Source organism: Sinocyclocheilus grahami, unplaced genomic scaffold (genome assembly GCF_001515645.1).
Source record: "Sinocyclocheilus grahami isolate Dianchi unplaced genomic scaffold, SAMN03320097.WGS_v1.1 scaffold2454.1, whole genome shotgun sequence".
Lineage (NCBI taxonomy): Eukaryota > Metazoa > Chordata > Actinopteri > Cypriniformes > Cyprinidae > Sinocyclocheilus > Sinocyclocheilus grahami.
In genome coordinates, this window is record NW_015507633.1 from 1,322 (window position 1) to 19,928 (window position 18,607).

Here is an 18,607-nt window from a genome sequence, read left to right on the forward strand (position 1 = left end):
ACCACCTGTTTTTGGTGGTTATCAGCATTACAATGGTTCAAAACATATAATAGTGCTTCAATTTGCTGGTTTATTAACATTACATCAGTTAATGAAATACGTTTTTTTTTATTGTGAATTTAAGTTAAGTCTGTAAAACCTAAAATGTGTCTACCATATTTTTAATGGGGGAGTTCTGGCAACCACAGCTGCCGGTATTTTACCGTAAATGTCACAGATTTTTTTTTTTACAGTGTACAAACATTACAAATACAGTAAAAATTTGTTTGCAAAGGCTTTAATCCTTAGCAAACAGAGCTGCGAAAGGCCCTGCTTGTTTACTTAATGAATAACAGGGGTAAAAGCAAAGAGCATGCATTTTAGGAGTAGCTTCAGTCAATTATTTCTCATCTTTACATTAAGGCCTTTCGACACATATACAGCACAACCTAAATCCTAACAAACAGTAGCACAGCACGATAAGACTCTCGTTCCACATGTGAACTATTGATCTTGTAAACAGTTACTCTGTGACAATTACTTGCCCTCAGTGTAAACTGTAGTTATCTCAGATTACTGGAAGTCTTCAGACTAATTACATAACCTACACAAATTTGAGAGGAATGTATTGCCATTTAAGCTTTACTGAAGCCAACAGGGGAAAGATCATGGGTTTTGCAATTGCTAGCAAACATGTTTCCCAATTTTCTCCCCTTCTAGTTCAGTCAAGGCTGACGATACATGCTTTCTTGAACCTTAACTCTCAAACTGTAGTGTTATGTTCTACGGTAAGCATTTAAACAAAAAAAAAACACCTAACCCTAAGAAACCATAACTTTGGGACTGAACTCTTTCAGCACTGTTTGTGCTACAGAAATTAATTATGATGACAGTGGGCAAACTGTCACAGAAAAATTCTCCCATCCCATCCCACAAAAGTGCCAGTCTTTCTGAAATGTCAAACTACCATAGCATTACTGATGCCTTAACCTCCCTAATACCACCAAAGTACCTTTTAAGGGCAGAGGCGGACAAAGTACTCAACTCCATTACTTGAGTGAAAGTACAGATACTGCTGGTCAAATATTACTCCATTACAAGTAAAAGTTGTAAAGACAGATTTTTACTTAAGTAAAAGTACAGAAGTACTTGCTTTTAAAAGTACTTAAGCACCAAAAGTAAATTTCCTGTTTTTTGTGTCAATGCACTGTTTTATTATTGTTGTATGTAATACTTGCAATACTTCTGAAGCAACTTACAATACATTACACCTACTGAATACACTGACTAGCTTGTAGTATCTTTGAAATAAAGAGCTTTTAGAATGTTAAAAATCTATAGGGGAAAAAAATATATATATATTTTTAACACCCCTACCCGCCCCCACAAAAGCAGGATGGTAGTGATCTCACACAGCTCTGACAGTGTGTGCACACATCTATGTGTAACCATTCACATCAGTATTACCATGTTTTTGGATATGCACCATGTTAATACTATGGTGTTATTTGAAGTACCTTATAAATACCATGGTAATTGTTTAGAACAAGTATTGTGGTATCACCATCTGGTATCATTACTGTGCTATAGCACCACCACAAGGCTTTTTGTAGGCGTTCTTTAAGGCTATTCTATAAAAAACAAAGCAGTTTTTAAATTATAATGCATGTGTTAAGTTATATGCTGTAAAGAGTATTTCCTTTAAGCCCAGTCAGCATTCCTCCTTACCTGATTCAGCATTCCTCCTTACCTGATCGCCTGAGGCAGATATTTAGATTCCCCCTCTATAGAAATTCCAGGCAAGAGTTGCACTGGCTAGTGCAAACGTGAGGTTGGGGGAAGGTTATTGTGGTCTGCTGCACACAGACCTGTCCTCTGGAAACTGAATGTATGCCTCTCTGTGTGGGAGAGAGAATGTTGAGGAGCGTGGTCTCAGCAGGGTGTTGCATTACCTGAAAATAACTTCTCAAAATTTGCAAGAGTAAGAGATTTTTCACACTGTCTCAAGGCATCATTTTTACAGCCATCCACTCAGCATTGTGCAACCAGTTTTTTATTTTTATTTTTGCCCTTTATGTAAGCTCAACAAATGACTAGCAGGGCTCGTAAAATTTCAAAATTCCTGGTAGGCCTTCGTGCAAGTACCCTTCAAATTTTGGTAACCTGAAAATTAATTTAAAGACCTTTTTAAAAAAAAAAAAAAAAAAAAAAATATATATAAATATATATAAAAAATCATAGGAGTTTGAATGTCAATCAAAAATATTTTCAATACTCAAATATCAACAAATATAAAGGAAGGAATTTTATTTCACTATTTATAGGGTATCTGCAGAATTTTTAAAAATAAATGTAAGGCAATTCATGACCTGCACAAGTAAAATGAACACAGTATGAATGGGGTTGGACAATGTCTATGGTAACATACAGTATCGAGCCATAAAATTACATGATTTACAGTTCAGATACAGGTTTTCACAAAAATCTTATACAACAGCATTTCAGCCTTCAGACAATTTTTATGAAAAGGGATAAATCAAGCAAATAAATTGTCAATTTAAAACGTATAAATATTATACGTCTTAATTGTTTAGATTTTTAGAAGGCACATTAACTTCTTTCTCATTTACAACTCTGTGTTTGCTGCGTAAAAAACATGAGTTGATATTAGGGCTGCACGATAAATCGCATGCGATATTTAGTGTGCATCTTGTCAGTAAAGCCAGTTCTGTAATCAGTGGTAAATCTCCATCACGTGCGTGCTTTCACATTGAGCAGCATTAACTACACAGAGCCGTTGTTCACTGACAAGCTGCGTAAAACCACGTTCATATTTTGCGCATGTTTCGCGCAGCTTGTCAGTGAACAACGGCTCTGTGCAGCCCTAGTTGATATTTGCATTGATCTGACCATAAACAGCAACAAAGGCTTATTGGAAATGCAAATTCATTTCCCCGGTTACAGCTGTAAGCAGCTCCGCGCTCATAAACGCTGCTTTATCAGCAATTATATGTCAAATGAAATTAAAATACCAATGACACGTTTCTGAGGACAGTCGGTTCCCTTCAGATACATTCAAATAAAGACATCTGAGCCACGTTTTGACTTGAAACGTGCAGCGCTCATATTTATTCAATGATATCATTGCGTTTTGAAGTTTAATCCAGCCGTATCGCAACTCTTATCTTTCTGTCCCCAACTGTAAGACCTCTTGAAATTATAATTAAGACATTTCTCATACCATTTAACGTATTTAAAACTTTTTATGGCCTTAAGTTTGATAAAACTCACTTTGGGAGTTAAGGACCCGCGGGATATCTGCATTTAATATAGCCCGTTGGGCAGAGTGGTGATACATTTTGGTAGCCCGACTGGAAAACACAATAGCCCTGGAACGTTGGGCCAGCGATTTTGCGAGCCCTGACTAGCCAAATGATTAATACACAACCAAGATGGAAATATAGTACTGAAATGTCAGTAACTGAAAGCTTTTGCTTTATCTTAATGCTGCATCCACACATAGGTGGCAGTATCAAGTCCAAAAGACAAATGTACCAGTTTAACAACACTTCAGTGTATCACTTATGTGAAAATATTCTAAATAGTTCTTGAAGAATATCTTTCAAAACATTATGTAGGCCTATTTATTAAAACATCTACAACTGGACAGAACTTATTAAATTGGGCATGGAGTGTAAATGTTAGGATGCAAAAATTAAGGATACATTTTAGCATTGCTTTTTATGTCTGTCCAAGAAATAAGAAGTTCTTGTGTGAAATGGTTCTTGGTACTTGTATGAAATGCTAGGATGTTGTCATTAACATTCAACAGTCCTTAACATTAAATAGTCCTTGTTTGCATATTTGTAGGATTAGGAGGGAAAGGACTGAGCAAAGATGGATGTGTACGACCCTCAAACTCTGGGAATTGTGGTGTTTGGTGGCTTCATGGTGTTCTCTGCCATTGGCATTACGCTTGTGTCAACTTTTTCCATGAAGGAGACATCATATGAAGAAGCCTTGGCCAAACAAAGGCAAGACACAAGCAAGATCCAACCCCAGCGCTCTGACAAGAAGAAAAAGGCATCTGAAAAGAAAAACAAGGCCAAGAAGAAGGAGGAGAAGCCAAATGGGAACCTTCCAGAACCTGAGCCTATCCCTGAACCTGTGGTTGAGAACAGTGAGCCCAAAGCAGAACCCCAAGTTGAACCAGAACCCCAACCTGAACCTGTGCCTGTTCCTGAGCCTGAAGTTAAACCCAAGCCAGTTGTACCTGAACCAGCTCCTAAGATTGTTGAGTGTGCTGTCCCTCCCACTCTAAATGCTGTGGTGGCCCCACTTGCTCCTTCCCCCAAGGAGAAGAAAAAGAAGAAGGTGGCCAAGATGGAACCGGCCCCGGTCAAACCTGTAGAGGTCCCAGAAGTTGTAGTTAAGGTGGAACCAGTGGTTGCAGAGGTGGTAGCGAAAGTAGCAGTTGCCCCTGAGGTTGCTGCTCCCCCTAAAGCTGAAGAACCCAAAACTGAAGCTCCAACCAAGAAGAAGTCTAAGAAGAAGACTGAGCCAGGTGAGTATTCTTTGGACACATCCATCTAGGATCTAGGACAAATGTAATGGTAGCCGTTTAAACTGGCACTCTTTGCAATACCCTCATCAGTCCATCCTAATTTTGAATTTCTTTTAAGTGGTTTCTGTGGAAACGGTCAATGTCCCCCAGGCGTCACTATATAAAACTGTGGTTTCCAGTCTGAATAGTGCATCATTCAACGAGTCAGAGACACAGAAACTCTTAGAGATCATCAGCAAGAAGGCAGGAAAAGACTCCTGGCAACTGGTACAAATTATACACCAGATCAACCCCTCTTCAAACCCCTAATACTTGTCTCTTTCTGTTAGCACCCATATCTCTTTCCTTTTATTTGCAGGCATCTCAGAAGGGTGACCCATTGGCGGCATTGAAGAAGCAGCTGGAGGAGAAGGAAAAGCAGTTGACCGCTGAGCAGGACAATGTTGCTGCAGCCAAGACCCGTGTCAGAGAGCTTACCAAGGTGATGCCTGTCAACATGCATAGCTGAACAAACAAGGTTCAAGCTAGTTTCTACTCATGATCAAGCTTATTCAGAGCAAGGTCTTGAGTGACTATTGAAAAAAAAAATTGTATTTTGTTGGTCCCGAGGCAATTTTCTGTGATGGACTGGCCATTCGTCCAGGGTGTTTCCCTGAGGTGGTGAGATAGACTCTAGCATCCCCACAACCCTACAAAGGATAACGTTTTGGAGGATGGATGGGTGGGGCAATGTTCCTGTCAAAATCTAGTCTTAACACTACCCCTATCTGTAACATAACCATTAACTAATTTAATAACAGAGATATGATTGGTTGAGATTACCCTATCCCCATCTGTAAACCCCTAATTCTGACCCTTCCCCTTTCCCTATCTCATAAATCTGATTGGTTGATAAGAATGTTGTCCTAGGACCAACAATGACATTGAGACATCAAGAATATGTCCTATTTGGCAAATTGACATTAACCTTGAGGGTCTGGTTGGTAAACTCTATCTCTGACTCCCATTGCTCTGGCTAATAGGAGCTGAGTTCTGCAAAGAGCAAGATGACATCCGTAGAGACCCATATGAGCTCTGAGCTGAGCGCCCGTGGCCAGGAGATTGCTGCTCTTCAGGCTAGTATGCAGGATTCCGACCAGGAGCATGTTAAGGAGTCACAACAGCTCAACAGCAAGGTCAGAATTCACCAGCCTCTCACACTGTCCTTCTCCCTAAGCTGGGTAGTATGTTGTCAGATTATTGAATGGTTTGTTTGTTTGTGTGGCCACAGATTCAAAGCCTGCAAGAGCAGTTGGAGAACGGACCGAATGCTCAGCTGGCCCGTCTGCAACAGGAGAACTCTATTCTCAGAGATGCCCTAAATCAAGCCACTAGCCAGGCCGAAAGCAGGTATTACGCACACAGTCCCGTTGTAACATTATAGTGTATCCAATGAAGTGTCAAACTTTGGTGTAACTCTTTCCACTCCCCTATAGACATGAAAAAAGTATACAAAAAATTTCAACTGGTGGATGCCAAACTAGGTGGGGAAAAATCCAATAACCTGAACAGAGGGAGACATATCTAGGGACCTGAGCGAGAGACTTGAGCATGGGTTTCTTTGACTTGGACCAGTGAACAGTTGCCCAGAGCACACTAACAACCATACAGGTGCATCTCAATAAATTAGAATGTCGTGGAAAAGTTCATTTATTTCAGTAATTCAACTCAAATTGTGAAACTCGTGTATTAAATAAATTCAATGCACACAGACTGAAGTAGTTTAAGTCTTTGGTTCTTTTAATTGTGATGATTTTGGCTCACATTTAACAAAAACCCACCAATTCACTATCTCAACAAATGAGAATATGGTGACATGCCAATCAGCTAATCAACTCAAAACACCTGCAAAGGTTTCCTGAGCCTTCAAAATGGCCTCTCAGTTTGGTTCACTAGGCTACACAATAATGGGGAAGACTGCTGATCTGACAGTTGTCCACAAGACAATCATTGACACCCTTCACAAGGAGCCACAAACATTCATTGCCAAAGAAGCTGGCTGTTCACAGAGTGCTGTATCCAAGCATGTTAACAGAAAGTTGAGTGGAAGGAAAAAGTGTGGAAGAAAAAGATGCACAACCAACCGAGAGAACCGCAGCCTTATGAGGATTGTCAAGCAAAATCGATTCAAGAATTTGAGTGAACTTCGTGCTAAAACACACTCAGAAGACCTTAGCAACCACATTGAAATGCACTGGCAAATTTTGCCGTCGAGTTTTGCCCAGACAAGTGCCACTTACGTTTTTCTTGAGAAAATATAAAAATCAGACTATTTGTGAAATTGCATTTGATTGGTGAAGAAATTACAGTTGTTAGAACATGCAATGACCTTAGTGCTCATGTGGGAGATGCAGGATCGAATCTGGTCTACACACCCCAAACTAGCTTTGAACCTGCCTCCAGGTATAAAATGTCATATCCAACCATTTCTTTTATGTGAATCTGTGGCTTTTTCACGCACACAGGCAGAATGCAGAGTTGGCAAAGTTGCGTCAGGACTGTGTGCGTCTCAACCGAGAGCTGAATGAGCGCACGACTGCTCGGCATGCTGAAGAAGAGCGAGAGAAGACTCTGGAAACTAAGATGGCGGCTGCCGAAGAACAGCTAGCACAAACAAAAGTAGGCCCAAACCCCTGACCTCTTTACTGTTATATTATCATTTTGAGGTTGTTGTCGTCTTTGTACCATGATAATTCTGTTTCACCTGGGTAGGAATTTCACCATATATATATATATATATATATATATATATATATATATATATATATATATATATATATAATAATATAACCTTAAAGGGAATGCCTTTCTCTCAGGATGTTTTGTCTGTGTTTATCTGTGGGTGGATTGGTTGGTATTTTTGTTTAGGTTTCTTTATTTTTCAGCTTTGCTATGCAAGAAATGTAAACCTCTGTGGTTAAAACTCTGTCGAAATTAATACATTTTTTTTTAAATTAAACAGTTCACTAAAAATTAAAATACTGTCATCATTTACAGTTCATTTTTCCAAACCTGCATGACTTCAATTATCCCATACGATGAAAATATATGGTGAACACAGACTATCAGGCTCCAAAAAACACAAAAAAGCACTATATTTTGCTACTTTCCAAATTAAGCTGTATAATAGCTTTAGATTTAACTTACATTTTGGCCTTTTACACAAAATATTGAATGGTTGTTTTGGGGTGAACTATTCTTTTTACTAGTCTCTCTGTCCATGGTTAGGTGTTCCATGTGGAAGCAGAGCAGGCTCTGCAGAAGAAGTTGGATCGCGTCAGTGAGGAACTCCGTGAGGCTCAGCACGGCAGCACCACCCTTCAGGCTCAAGCAGACGCAGCAAAAGATCAAGCCAAGACCCTCACTGGTCAGTACACACAAACACACACATCATTCACTTGATATGAATATGAGTGTTCCCAGACGGAAACAGTGAGTTGTAAAAGACATTCAGAGCCATATTCTATTTGTAGCAACTTTAAGATGGTAATTATTTCTGTTTACAGAACTCCAGGAGCGTATGCGTGCTACAGAGACAGAGCTGCAAGACAGATGTGAAGAGCTGGAGACACTGAGAGCACAGCTGTCTCAGGAAAAGCCCTCTGTGGAGACAGAAGCAGCAGTGCAGTTGCAGATCCAGGTACAAATATTTGGCACTCTGATATAGTTGCCATTGCAATGCACCAAAACCAGGTTAATATCAGATACTGTGCTGCATGTAACTTTCGGAATGAGAAATTATACTATTCTCATCCCTGTTTCGATTCTGTACAGAAGGAGGTTGAACATTTGAGGAGCAGGTAAGGTGAACTCTGTTTGGATTCAAATGAATGAATCCCTACGTTTAGTTAAATATTTTCATATTCAAAGTTTAATGGTACCATGAGTATTTAGATGTATTTGTTTGCAGTCTGAAAGACAGGGAAGACCAGCTGATATCACTGGAGGCAGAGCTTCTTCAGCTGAGGGAGGAACTTGACACAGTAAAGAGAACTCAAGCTGAGGAAACTCAGAATAGGTATGATATTTAATGCTGAATTTAATTAGTCTTCAAATTAAGATGGAATCAATCACACCTGTTGTTACTAGAACTTCAGTTATCTGTGCATATGTGGCTATCTAGTCTCTGATCCAAACATGGACCTGTTTTTCAGGGTAAATGAGGCCAACACAGAACGGAGGGAATACACCGCAGATATCGACCAACTTAAAACTTGGTATGTAATACAGCTGCTTCTTTCTTTAAGTATATTTTGTAGACAATTTCGATTGAATTTCTTTCTCTCTATCCATCAGTCTGAAAGAGAAAGAGGATTTGGTGGCATCCCTACAGGCTCAGCTGGAAAAGATGGAAAGTGTGAGTGGAGCATTTGATAATATTTGCATGCGTGTAATACATGTTAATTGATTTATAATTGTATATCAACAGGCTGATACCACTGAAGCAGAGCCACCGTTTGAAAAGTAAGTGAGATTTTTTTTCTTTTTTTTTTTGTCAATTCTTTCAGATATTTGCCACTTTTTTTCCCCTTTATGCTTCTGATAATGACTTTTGGTTTTGTAAGTCTGGAGAAGGACGCGCGCATGATCTCACTGGAGGAGGAACTTCAACAGCTTAAAGAAGAGATTGAGAGAATGAAGGCCAAGAGCAATGTGAATCCATCTACCTTTCCATCCATACTTATCCAACTTGTCCATTTCTGCCTATCTGTCCATTCACATCTAACTATCTTTCTTGTCATATCTACCCAACATATGGGTCCATGCCTACCCAGTCTGTCTGCCTATATCTACCCTACCTGTGCATCCATCTCTTCCCATTTAGTTCTTACATACCTATTTCTACCTACTTGTCCATCTATATCTACCTATCCATCCAACTGCTTTACTATTCATATCTACCCAACCTTTTCATATATACCTACTTGTCCATCTATATCTGTCCATACAACTACCTTGCTGTTCATATCTACCAAACCCGTCAGTCCATATCTACCAGAATGTTTGACCATATCTACCCAACATGCTTATATATAAACCTACTCATCCATCCATATCTACCTACCTATGTGTCAGTCTATATCTACCCAGTCAGTCCATTCATATCTACCCAAACTGTTCATATATACCTACTTGTCTATCCATTTCTACCTAAGCGTCCATCTAAATGTACCTACTCCTTCATCTATAACTACCTCTCCATCCATGTCTAACTACCTTACTGTTCATATCTATCCAACTTGTCGGTCTGTCCATATCTACCCAGCCTGTTTGACCATATCTACCCAACTAGTTTATATGTACCTACTTGTCCGTCCATATCCACCCAGCCTATCCATTCATATATAGCTTCTCATCCATCCATATCTGCCAACCTATGTGTCCGTCCATATCTACCCAGCCTGTCTATCCATATCTACCAAACCCATTCTTGTATACCTTCTCGTCCATCCATATCTACCCAACCCGTCCATTTCTCATCCATCAATATCTATCTGTCCAGCCATATCTAATCACCTGTCTGTCTACATCAACTCAACCCGTCCGTCCATATCTACCCACTCATTTGTCCATATCTATCTATGCCCATCATATCTGCTCTGCACATCTGTCCATATCTAACCTGTCTGTCCATCCATATCAAAATACCTGTCAGTTCATCTGTCTGTCTATCCCTTAATACATCCAGCTCTAAATTACAAATCTATCCACATCTGATTGTGGTGTGTGTTCAGGAGCTGCGTGAGAAGAACTATGCTGCGGTGGAGGCTTTGGCTTCTGCTGAGAGGCTGAATGAAGAAAGACTGAGCCAAGCCAAGGCTACACAGGTAACCCTGATATACACGCGCAGTATAAACACACACACACAATTGTATATCTACACAATACACAAAAAACATGAAGAATGGCATGTTCATTATCATCAAAATGCTGTAGTTGGCTAAAACTACACTTTTCTTGTGGTATAGTTCAATTTATTTTAGTGATCAAAGGCTTGTGTGTGTGTGTAGAGTGAAATTGAGCAGCAGCTGAGCTCTTTCCAGACAGACACCAGAAATGCCTTCCAGAAACTCTTCCCTCACATCAGCATAGAAACACATCAGGTTAGAATTTGCCCCTTTTTTAATGAAATGTATACCTGTTAATAGTTTTCAAACAGGTACAGGTAATTTAAATTAAAAATGCATGTTGTAGTCAAACTGGCTGGAAGCTTTCACACATGAAGCACAGAAGACCCTGGCACACAGTCCAGCAGAACAGCAGCACACGGTGAGAGATCATCTCTATGCACACGTATCTTCAATGCACGGTTTTTCTTCTTCTCATGTTTTATGCTTATCTGAATATGTGTCAGGATTTGCAGCAGAAGCTCGCCCTGTCAGAGGAGAGCCAGAGGTCACTTCAGGCCGAGTGTGAACAGTACAGAACAACTCTCAGTGAAACGGTACAGTGATACAGTTATCATGCAAATATTGACTAGACTTTATTCTTTAAAGCAGGTCTTTAAAAAAAGTACTTTTGGCAAATAGGTTTAAACTGATTTACACTCACATGAGACTTCAGTCATATCAATGGTCTAGAAAAAAGTGGTCCTTATCATGGTGGCTGCCATGTCGACATCAGATTATCATTTTTTTTTTCTTCATACATCCAAGCCAGTAGGTGTCAGTAAAAACCTGAAGAGAAAAAGTGCACACTAAATTAAAGGACTCTACAGAAGTAGTGATGAACGTCAAGAAAACAAATGTAAAAAAATCTTGCTTTAAAAGCTATGGCTATAGAATAAAACATTCATAATTAATCTCATAATGTATATCTTTAAAAAGCAGAATGAAACAGTCAAGTCAAATTCTGTAAATGTAACTTTTTTTTTTCTCTAAAATTTTTAATGAAACCTTGACTTTAGTAGGCCTTCATAAAGTTTTTTTGGGTAAATGTTGTGTGTTTTATACAGGAGAGCATGCTGAAAGTTCTGCAGAAGAGTGTGGAGGACGGTGAGCTCACATGGAATTCAAAGATTTCAGATGCTGAGCAGCAAAAACAGGTGGTAAGAACGTCCTTCGCTGATGTTGGATTTGTGACCTTTTACTACATCCAAGTGGTTATGCTTAAAGGGATAGTTCACCCAAAAGTGAAAATTACCCCATGATTTACTCGCCCTCAAGCCATCCTAGGTGTATATGACTTTCTTCTTTCAGACAAATACAATCGTAGTTATATTAAAAATATCCTGGCTCTTCAAAGTTTTATAATGGCAGTGAATTGGTGTTATTTTTCAATAGTACAAAAAAGTGCATTCATCCATCATAAAAAGTGCTCTACACAGCTCCGGGGATTGAATAAATGCCTCCTGAAGCAAATAGATACATTGTAAGAAAAAATATCTATATTTAAAACTTTATAAACTGTAATCTCTAGCTTCCGCTAACTGTTGTATGCATGTACATGAGAGAGTGGCGTTCCAGCGGATGAAGTAGATGTAGCGTAAGCTCCGGTGAGAATATGCTGATCTCACGAGAACCAAGTTTTGTTTACAGCAAAGGAAAGCCAGTCTCCTTTTGGCTTATATCGAAATCCTCCAACACTTCTCTTTACAAATCCTCGTTTTGTACTTCTAATTCATGACCGGTGTTTTGTTTTGCTCTCTCCTTTGCGCTTCCGCATTCGTCACTTCTCACCAGAGCTTACGCTACGCCTACGTCATCTGCTGGAGCGCCACTCTCTTGTGAGCATGTGTACGACAGTTAGCGGAAGCTAAAGATTACGGTTTATAAAGTTTTATATATGGATATTTTTCTTACACAAACACATCGATTTGCTTCAAGAGCTTTGCTTTATTAAACCCTTGGAGTTGTGTGGAGCACTTTTTCTGATGGATCGATGCACTTTTTCGGACTTGATAAATAACACCCATTTACTGCCATGATAAGGCTCAGAAGAGCCAGGACATTTTTTTTATATAACTCCCGACTGTATTCATCTGAAAGAAGAAAGTCATCTAAATCTAGCATGGCTTGAGGGTGAGTAAATCATGGGGTAATTTCCATTTTTGCGTGAACTATCCCTTTAAGTTGTATGGATCTCCCACAGGCCCTGGATCAGTTGAAGGTTCTAGAGGAGACGATAGAGAAGATAAATGCTGAAACACAAGACACGGATCAGGTGCATGCTTACGTTTAGCATTGTTCTTGAGTTTTGGGGACTTGTTATCGGGTTTCTGACTCATGTTGCTTTAAAACCAAGTGAGTTTTCCAAATGTGTTCTAACAGAGACGTATGATTTCTCGATTCTTTGCAGCTGAAGGGGCAGGTGATGCTTTTGGAAGCACAGCTGGAGAAACAACTGGAGTCCATAACCATCAGTCAAACGTATGCAGAAGAGATGTTTCGGGTAAAACGACCCCCCCACCCCATTGGGTTTAAATTAAAATTACTGTAGTATTTTAATATTTCATTTTCATTTAATTCCATTTTGGTTGATCTTGGTTTATTTTGAAGGGATTTTATTTTAAATGCACTATTTATATTTTATTTCATTTTCAGTTGATCTCAATTTATACCGTTTTATTTAGCTTTTTTTAATTGAACTGAATTAAATTTAGATTTTTACTTTTTTCTTTGTTTGTTTTTCTTTTTGTCGTTTATATTATAATAATAATATTTAATTTAAGTTTTAAGTAAGAAGTCTTTACCCACGGAAGGTAAAGTGACTGTTTTTATATTCTTCTCAGCTGAAGGCATTGCTATCAGAAACGCAGGTCCAGCTGGTATCAGCCAAAGTGGAAGCTCAGGAACAGAGAGCAGAACTTTTACTGGTAAGTTTCACATGGGTTTGTCTCAGGTGGACACTTGGGTTTCTACTTTGAGTGACAGCTGTGCGTTACAGGTCAGGCAGGAGCTACAGGAAGTGTCTCAGCAAGTTCAGAAACAGGAGAGCACACAGTCTACTCAGGTCAATACTGGTTGTGCATGTATTAACTGTATCTGTTTTCATTTCCCAGTGTGTGTTTTGTGCATCTTGTGTTCTTTCTTTCATAAAAGTCTTTTGGTGAAGGAGGGTGTAGCATGTTTTATGTATTATGTGCTGCCTGGCATGAAGACAGCTCTCTGGCATGATTTTTTTGTCTTGAGCGATTAAAGTACACGCCCATGTGTACATGTATATGCTGTTGTGTCCTGCTGTGTGAGGGTATTGTAACTGTGACTGAAACTTACATCTCATACTCCCCAATGTCAAACTTTACAGGTGAAAACACAGCTGGAGGAGGCAACAAATGAAGTGCAGACAGAAGAGGACATACGACAACAGGTTGCAAACAACTATGAACAGGTGACTCATTTCAGAGGGCTGTTTGGATCTCTTCATGCTGGATGACAACATAAAAGCTAGTACATTTAATATTAAGGATTCTAATAACCGTAAACAAAAACCAGATCAATAAAATTGGCAAAAGGACCTAAATTAATCAAATTTGAAATAAAAATAAATTATTTCATTTATATATTTTTTTAAATATTACTTTGATTCATTTCCTTTCATTTGAGTTTATTTTAATTATTTAGATTTACACTTAATTAAATTTATTTTGAAGTGATTTTATTTCAAATTAAATAATTTGATATATATTGTATATATAATTTATTTCGAATTTTTTAAAATTGAACTGAATTTTTGTTGTTTTTCCTTTTTGTTTATTAATTTAATAATTTTTGTTAGTATTATGGCTTCTAAGTTATTTTTTTCTTTAATTTATTTTCTTTTTTATTTAATTTCATTTTAATTTTACATTTATTTAGATGTTTAATTTATTTAATTTGAGATTTAATTAATTTGATTTTGTTTAAAAAAAAAATTTTTTTTTTAATTTTTGTTTGATTGATTTTAATTTGTTTTTATTTCATTCATTTTATTTTAGTAAATAAATTATTTTGATTTTTTAAATTGAATTAAATTAGATTTTTTCTTTTTTTTTCTTTTTGTTTATATTATATTAAATTTGAATACACATTTTTTTTAATGAAGTTTTATTTAGAATATTATGTAGACTATTGTTCACAATTTGAAATTCTTAGGGTGTTTATATATGTATTTTTCCACTCAGGCTCAGAAGTGCATCAGGGATCTCGAGGCTCAGTTAGAAGAGTTGACAGCTGCTGGAGAAGGACCAACTGCAGAACTAAAGGTTCCTACAACACCTCTTCAAAATCTCAAGTTTAAACCAGCATATACAGGAATAGTGTATGTTTTGCATGTGTCTATGTCAGGAGAGACTGGAGAAAGAGAAGAAGCTGACGCGAGACCTCGGCCAGGCAGCCACTAAAGTTCAACAGCTCCTGAAAAGCACTCGGGAAGAGCTGGACAAAGAGACCGAGACTGTGAAGAACCTGCAGGAACAGTTACATGGCAAGGTACATTATAAACGCTTTCCAAACATTCACAAATGTAGGGCTGTCAATCTTTGCCTAGCATATATTTCATATGGAATGTATCGGTAACCTTGACTTTTTTTTTTCTGTCCACAGGAAGCCGAAGAGTCTAAAGAAGGAACATCTGTTTGACAGAATAAACCCAACAACCCAAGTGCCTTAATTGTTCTTATGCTTTATTTACTTTTGTATTCTCCGCTACTGTAGCAAATATGCTGACTGTTATTAGCCAGTGAGGATTGTTAAGGGAGGAAGTATAACTATATATTTTGATCATTAGGTGACTGAACACATCTCGTAAAGTTATTGCAAAACCGCTCGCAGTGTTAAAAGGGAGCAGTGATCGAGTGAAAGATACATGATGACTTGTGCAATCGCTCTTTTTCTCTTTTGTTTGCATGTTCTCATGAGGGTCAATGGAAGGAACATTTCATGATGCAGCAGTGCAATACAAGCTACTACACTTTTGTAGTCGGCTGGTAATAAATGTGATGATATAATAATAAACTATGTACTTGAACGTGTGGGTTGGTCTTTACTTAAATCAAGTAGTTCATACTTGGACTACTGTGTTGAAAAGTTTGGGGTCAGTAATGAAAAAAAAATATATATACATTTTAAATTAATACAAGAAGTTTCAACAAGGATGCATTACATTCTTACTATTCTATTTCAAATACGTTCTTTTTTTCTTTTTAGAATGTTCTATTTGTCAAAAGGATTTTAAAAAAATTACAAAAACATGAACATTTTCCAACATTGATAAGAAATGTTTCTTGTGCACAAAATCAGCATATTAGAATGATTTCTGAAGGACACTGAAGATGAAAATAATGGCTGATAATTTACATTGTAAATCTTGATATACATTTTAAATATACTCAAATAGCAAAGTTATTTTAAATGGTAATAATGCTTCACACTTTCAAATACATTTAAACATTTTACCAACCCCAATTTTTTGAGTGGTACTGTAAATATGTATATGTATTATATATATATATATATATATATATTAATATTTGATAAAGTAAAATATTTAATATAATTTACTGATCTGATTTTTTGGTTGGTGGTGTTGATTAATACATTTGCAGACATAGGGCCACAGTAAATATTTTTCATTATTTCATATTTGTATGACACCAAAATGTTTGAGTGCCTGAACACTGAGGAGATATGAATTGAGATTGATGTATTATTCGCTTTAAAAGCTTACAAAAACGTAACTTTAAAAATCTAATTTCCTGTTTACTACATCATATATACATATTTTATATACATTTTAAATGTTATATTTTGATATATTTTTAATATAAGTTGCATATATTTGTTTCAGCACATTACACAATTTTTTTTAAAGATTTTATATATTTACATTTTTCATATATTCAATATATTCTTTTAGTTTCAGCAAAGAATATAGAACAGGGGTCTCCAACCTTTTTGTGAGTGAGGGCTCCCTGAAGGGATAAAATAGTCTCAAGGGCTACTTGTTTGATATACTTCAATACATATATATATAAATCAAATGAAAATCAATTTACAACAAAAACATTGCATTTGTATTTATTTTATTTTATCAGACATGATGCTGCACAACAGAACTGTATAAATGAATAATAATAAAATATAACTTGGTTGTATGATATTCCTTAAAAATAATAATATTATTATTACTTTGAGAATTGCATTGTAGTAGTAGTAATATATTCAGTCATATAATTTCTTTTATTTTGACGGTTTGTCGTGAAGGTTAGTTAGTTTTAGTTTCAGCGTGCATTTGACGGTATTTTTTTCTCTCACAGCAGCTCTGAAGATGAAGTGGATGTTTTTTTGGTTTCAGTTTCATTCTCGTCGCTGATTGGATGCTGCTGTTTGACGCTGTGACGCGGCAAGATGGCTGCGCGCATAGGGCTGGTGAAACAGCTCCACTGTGCGCTTTTAAAAACAAAATTAAGTGCTTTATCTGCGGGAATAAGACGCTGCTCGGCCCTGTCTAACTCAGAATCGCATAAAGAATTCACATCTAAAAGAGTACGGCGGAAGTTTATCGACTTTTTCAAGGAAGGTTTCGAACACCGGGTTGTGCCGTCCTCCCCCGTGCGTCCGAGAGGAGACCCGACTCTTCTGTTCGTCAATGCAGGGATGAACCAGGTACACGATCCACAATCACACATGTAGGATAACTACACAAACATAAAATCCAGCAGCCACGTCAAAGTACAACGGTTCTACTACGCTTTTGGACACGTACCATAGTATAAGTAGGGAGAAATATAAGGTTTGCGCTTTAAAATCTAGTATTCATTTTTGATTAAATTATTATATTTGCTCGTTATTATGTTCATAAAGTCAAATGGTTTGAAACAATGCCTATATTTGAAGAATTTAAAACTGTGGAACTTTTTAAAACTTTGGAAACTATAACTATATAAATAAAGAAGTAGATCTTGAAGACTCGATAAATACAAATAATTTAATAGTCAAAATATTTTTAGTATAGATGTGACAAATAAAAAAATAGCTTTTATTTACAGCTCAAAAAAAGAATAAAAAATTGCTTTTAAGAGAGGTTTTAGTGCTTTTTAGGGACACTGTCTTCTATAATAATTGTTTTGATATTAGGTTATCATGGTCTGTGTTGTCCCGTAGTTTAAGCCTATTCTTCTGGGCTGTCCGGACCCCCGCAGTGAGATGGTATCGTACCGGCGGGTGGTGAACAGTCAGAAGTGTGTCCGTGCCGGAGGCAAACACAACGACCTGGAGGATGTGGGGAAAGACGTGTACCATCACACCTTCTTCGAGATGCTGGGGAACTGGTCGTTTGGTGATTACTTCAAGGTCTGGTCAATAATTAAGAAGCATTTTTCTTAATTATAATATCTGGACACTTCATGCCCCCTAAAAAATATCAACATGAAATTTTATTAAAAACATGTTCATAATGCAAGAGTTCTATTCAAGTTATCATGTGTATGAATTGCATTTTACAGAGTCCCTAGGGCCATCTCAAGCTGACGCGGGGCCCAGTGCCAGGTAGGGAGCGGGGCCCCCCTCAGTCCATTCGTGATCGCGGTTCGAGGGGTCCCAGTTGCACCGCCCTAAGGACGGCCCTGAGTAGAAGGAATAATATATACAGTGGGTACGGAAAGTATTCAGACCCCCTTAAATTTTTCACTCTTTGTTATATTGCAGCCATTTGCTAAAATCATTTAAGTTCATTTTTTTCCCTCATTAATGTACACACAGCACCCCATATTGACAGAAAAACACAGAATTGTTGACATTTTTGCAGATTTATTAAAAAAGAAAAACTGAAATATCACATGGTCCTAAGTATTCAGACCCTTTGCTGTGACACTCATATATTTAACTCAGGTCCTGTCCATTTCTTCTGATCATCCTTGAGAGGGTTCTACACCTTCATTTGAGTCCAGCTGTATTTGATTATACTGATTGGACTTGATTAGCAAAGCCACACACCTGTCTATATAAGACCTTACAGCTCACAGTGCATGTCAGAGCAAATGAGAATCACGAGGTCAAAGGAACTGCCTGAAGAGCTCAGAGACAGAACTGTGGCAAGGCACAGATC

At 37.6% G+C, this 18,607-nt stretch overlaps 2 protein-coding genes across 4 annotated transcripts in view; both read left to right on the plus strand.

The window, feature by feature from the left end:
* LOC107575072 (ribosome-binding protein 1-like) overlaps positions 1–15,529 on the plus strand; it is a 16,558-nt gene extending 1,029 nt beyond the window's left edge. The window contains exons 2-28 of one of the 2 annotated variants that reach the window (XM_016261484.1): positions 3,850–4,543; positions 4,662–4,810; positions 4,902–5,024; positions 5,566–5,718; positions 5,814–5,932; positions 7,048–7,201; positions 7,811–7,949; positions 8,089–8,222; positions 8,357–8,382; positions 8,493–8,600; positions 8,737–8,799; positions 8,879–8,939; positions 9,012–9,046; positions 9,148–9,235; positions 10,318–10,410; positions 10,594–10,686; positions 10,778–10,852; positions 10,938–11,027; positions 11,538–11,630; positions 12,674–12,745; positions 12,881–12,973; positions 13,314–13,397; positions 13,469–13,534; positions 13,829–13,912; positions 14,685–14,765; positions 14,848–14,991; positions 15,106–15,529. In XM_016261484.1, the coding sequence (XP_016116970.1) occupies positions 3,877–4,543; positions 4,662–4,810; positions 4,902–5,024; positions 5,566–5,718; positions 5,814–5,932; positions 7,048–7,201; positions 7,811–7,949; positions 8,089–8,222; positions 8,357–8,382; positions 8,493–8,600; positions 8,737–8,799; positions 8,879–8,939; positions 9,012–9,046; positions 9,148–9,235; positions 10,318–10,410; positions 10,594–10,686; positions 10,778–10,852; positions 10,938–11,027; positions 11,538–11,630; positions 12,674–12,745; positions 12,881–12,973; positions 13,314–13,397; positions 13,469–13,534; positions 13,829–13,912; positions 14,685–14,765; positions 14,848–14,991; positions 15,106–15,141 (3,123 nt within the window). In that variant the 5' untranslated portion in view covers positions 3,850–3,876 and the 3' untranslated portion in view covers positions 15,142–15,529. The remainder of the gene's footprint in view (positions 1–3,849; positions 4,544–4,661; positions 4,811–4,901; positions 5,025–5,565; positions 5,719–5,813; positions 5,933–7,047; positions 7,202–7,810; positions 7,950–8,088; positions 8,223–8,356; positions 8,383–8,492; positions 8,601–8,736; positions 8,800–8,878; positions 8,940–9,011; positions 9,047–9,147; positions 9,236–10,317; positions 10,411–10,593; positions 10,687–10,777; positions 10,853–10,937; positions 11,028–11,537; positions 11,631–12,673; positions 12,746–12,880; positions 12,974–13,313; positions 13,398–13,468; positions 13,535–13,828; positions 13,913–14,684; positions 14,766–14,847; positions 14,992–15,105) is intronic. The other variant, XM_016261485.1, reaches the window with a different exon arrangement.
* A 1,349-nt stretch (positions 15,530–16,878) lies between these two features.
* aars2 (alanyl-tRNA synthetase 2, mitochondrial (putative)) overlaps positions 16,879–18,607 on the plus strand; it is a 19,384-nt gene continuing 17,655 nt past the window's right edge. For both annotated transcript variants that reach the window (XM_016261486.1, XM_016261487.1), the window contains exons 1-3: positions 16,879–17,166; positions 17,665–17,766; positions 17,798–17,853. In XM_016261486.1, the coding sequence (XP_016116972.1) occupies positions 16,909–17,166; positions 17,665–17,766; positions 17,798–17,853 (416 nt within the window). In that variant the 5' untranslated portion in view covers positions 16,879–16,908. The remainder of the gene's footprint in view (positions 17,167–17,664; positions 17,767–17,797; positions 17,854–18,607) is intronic.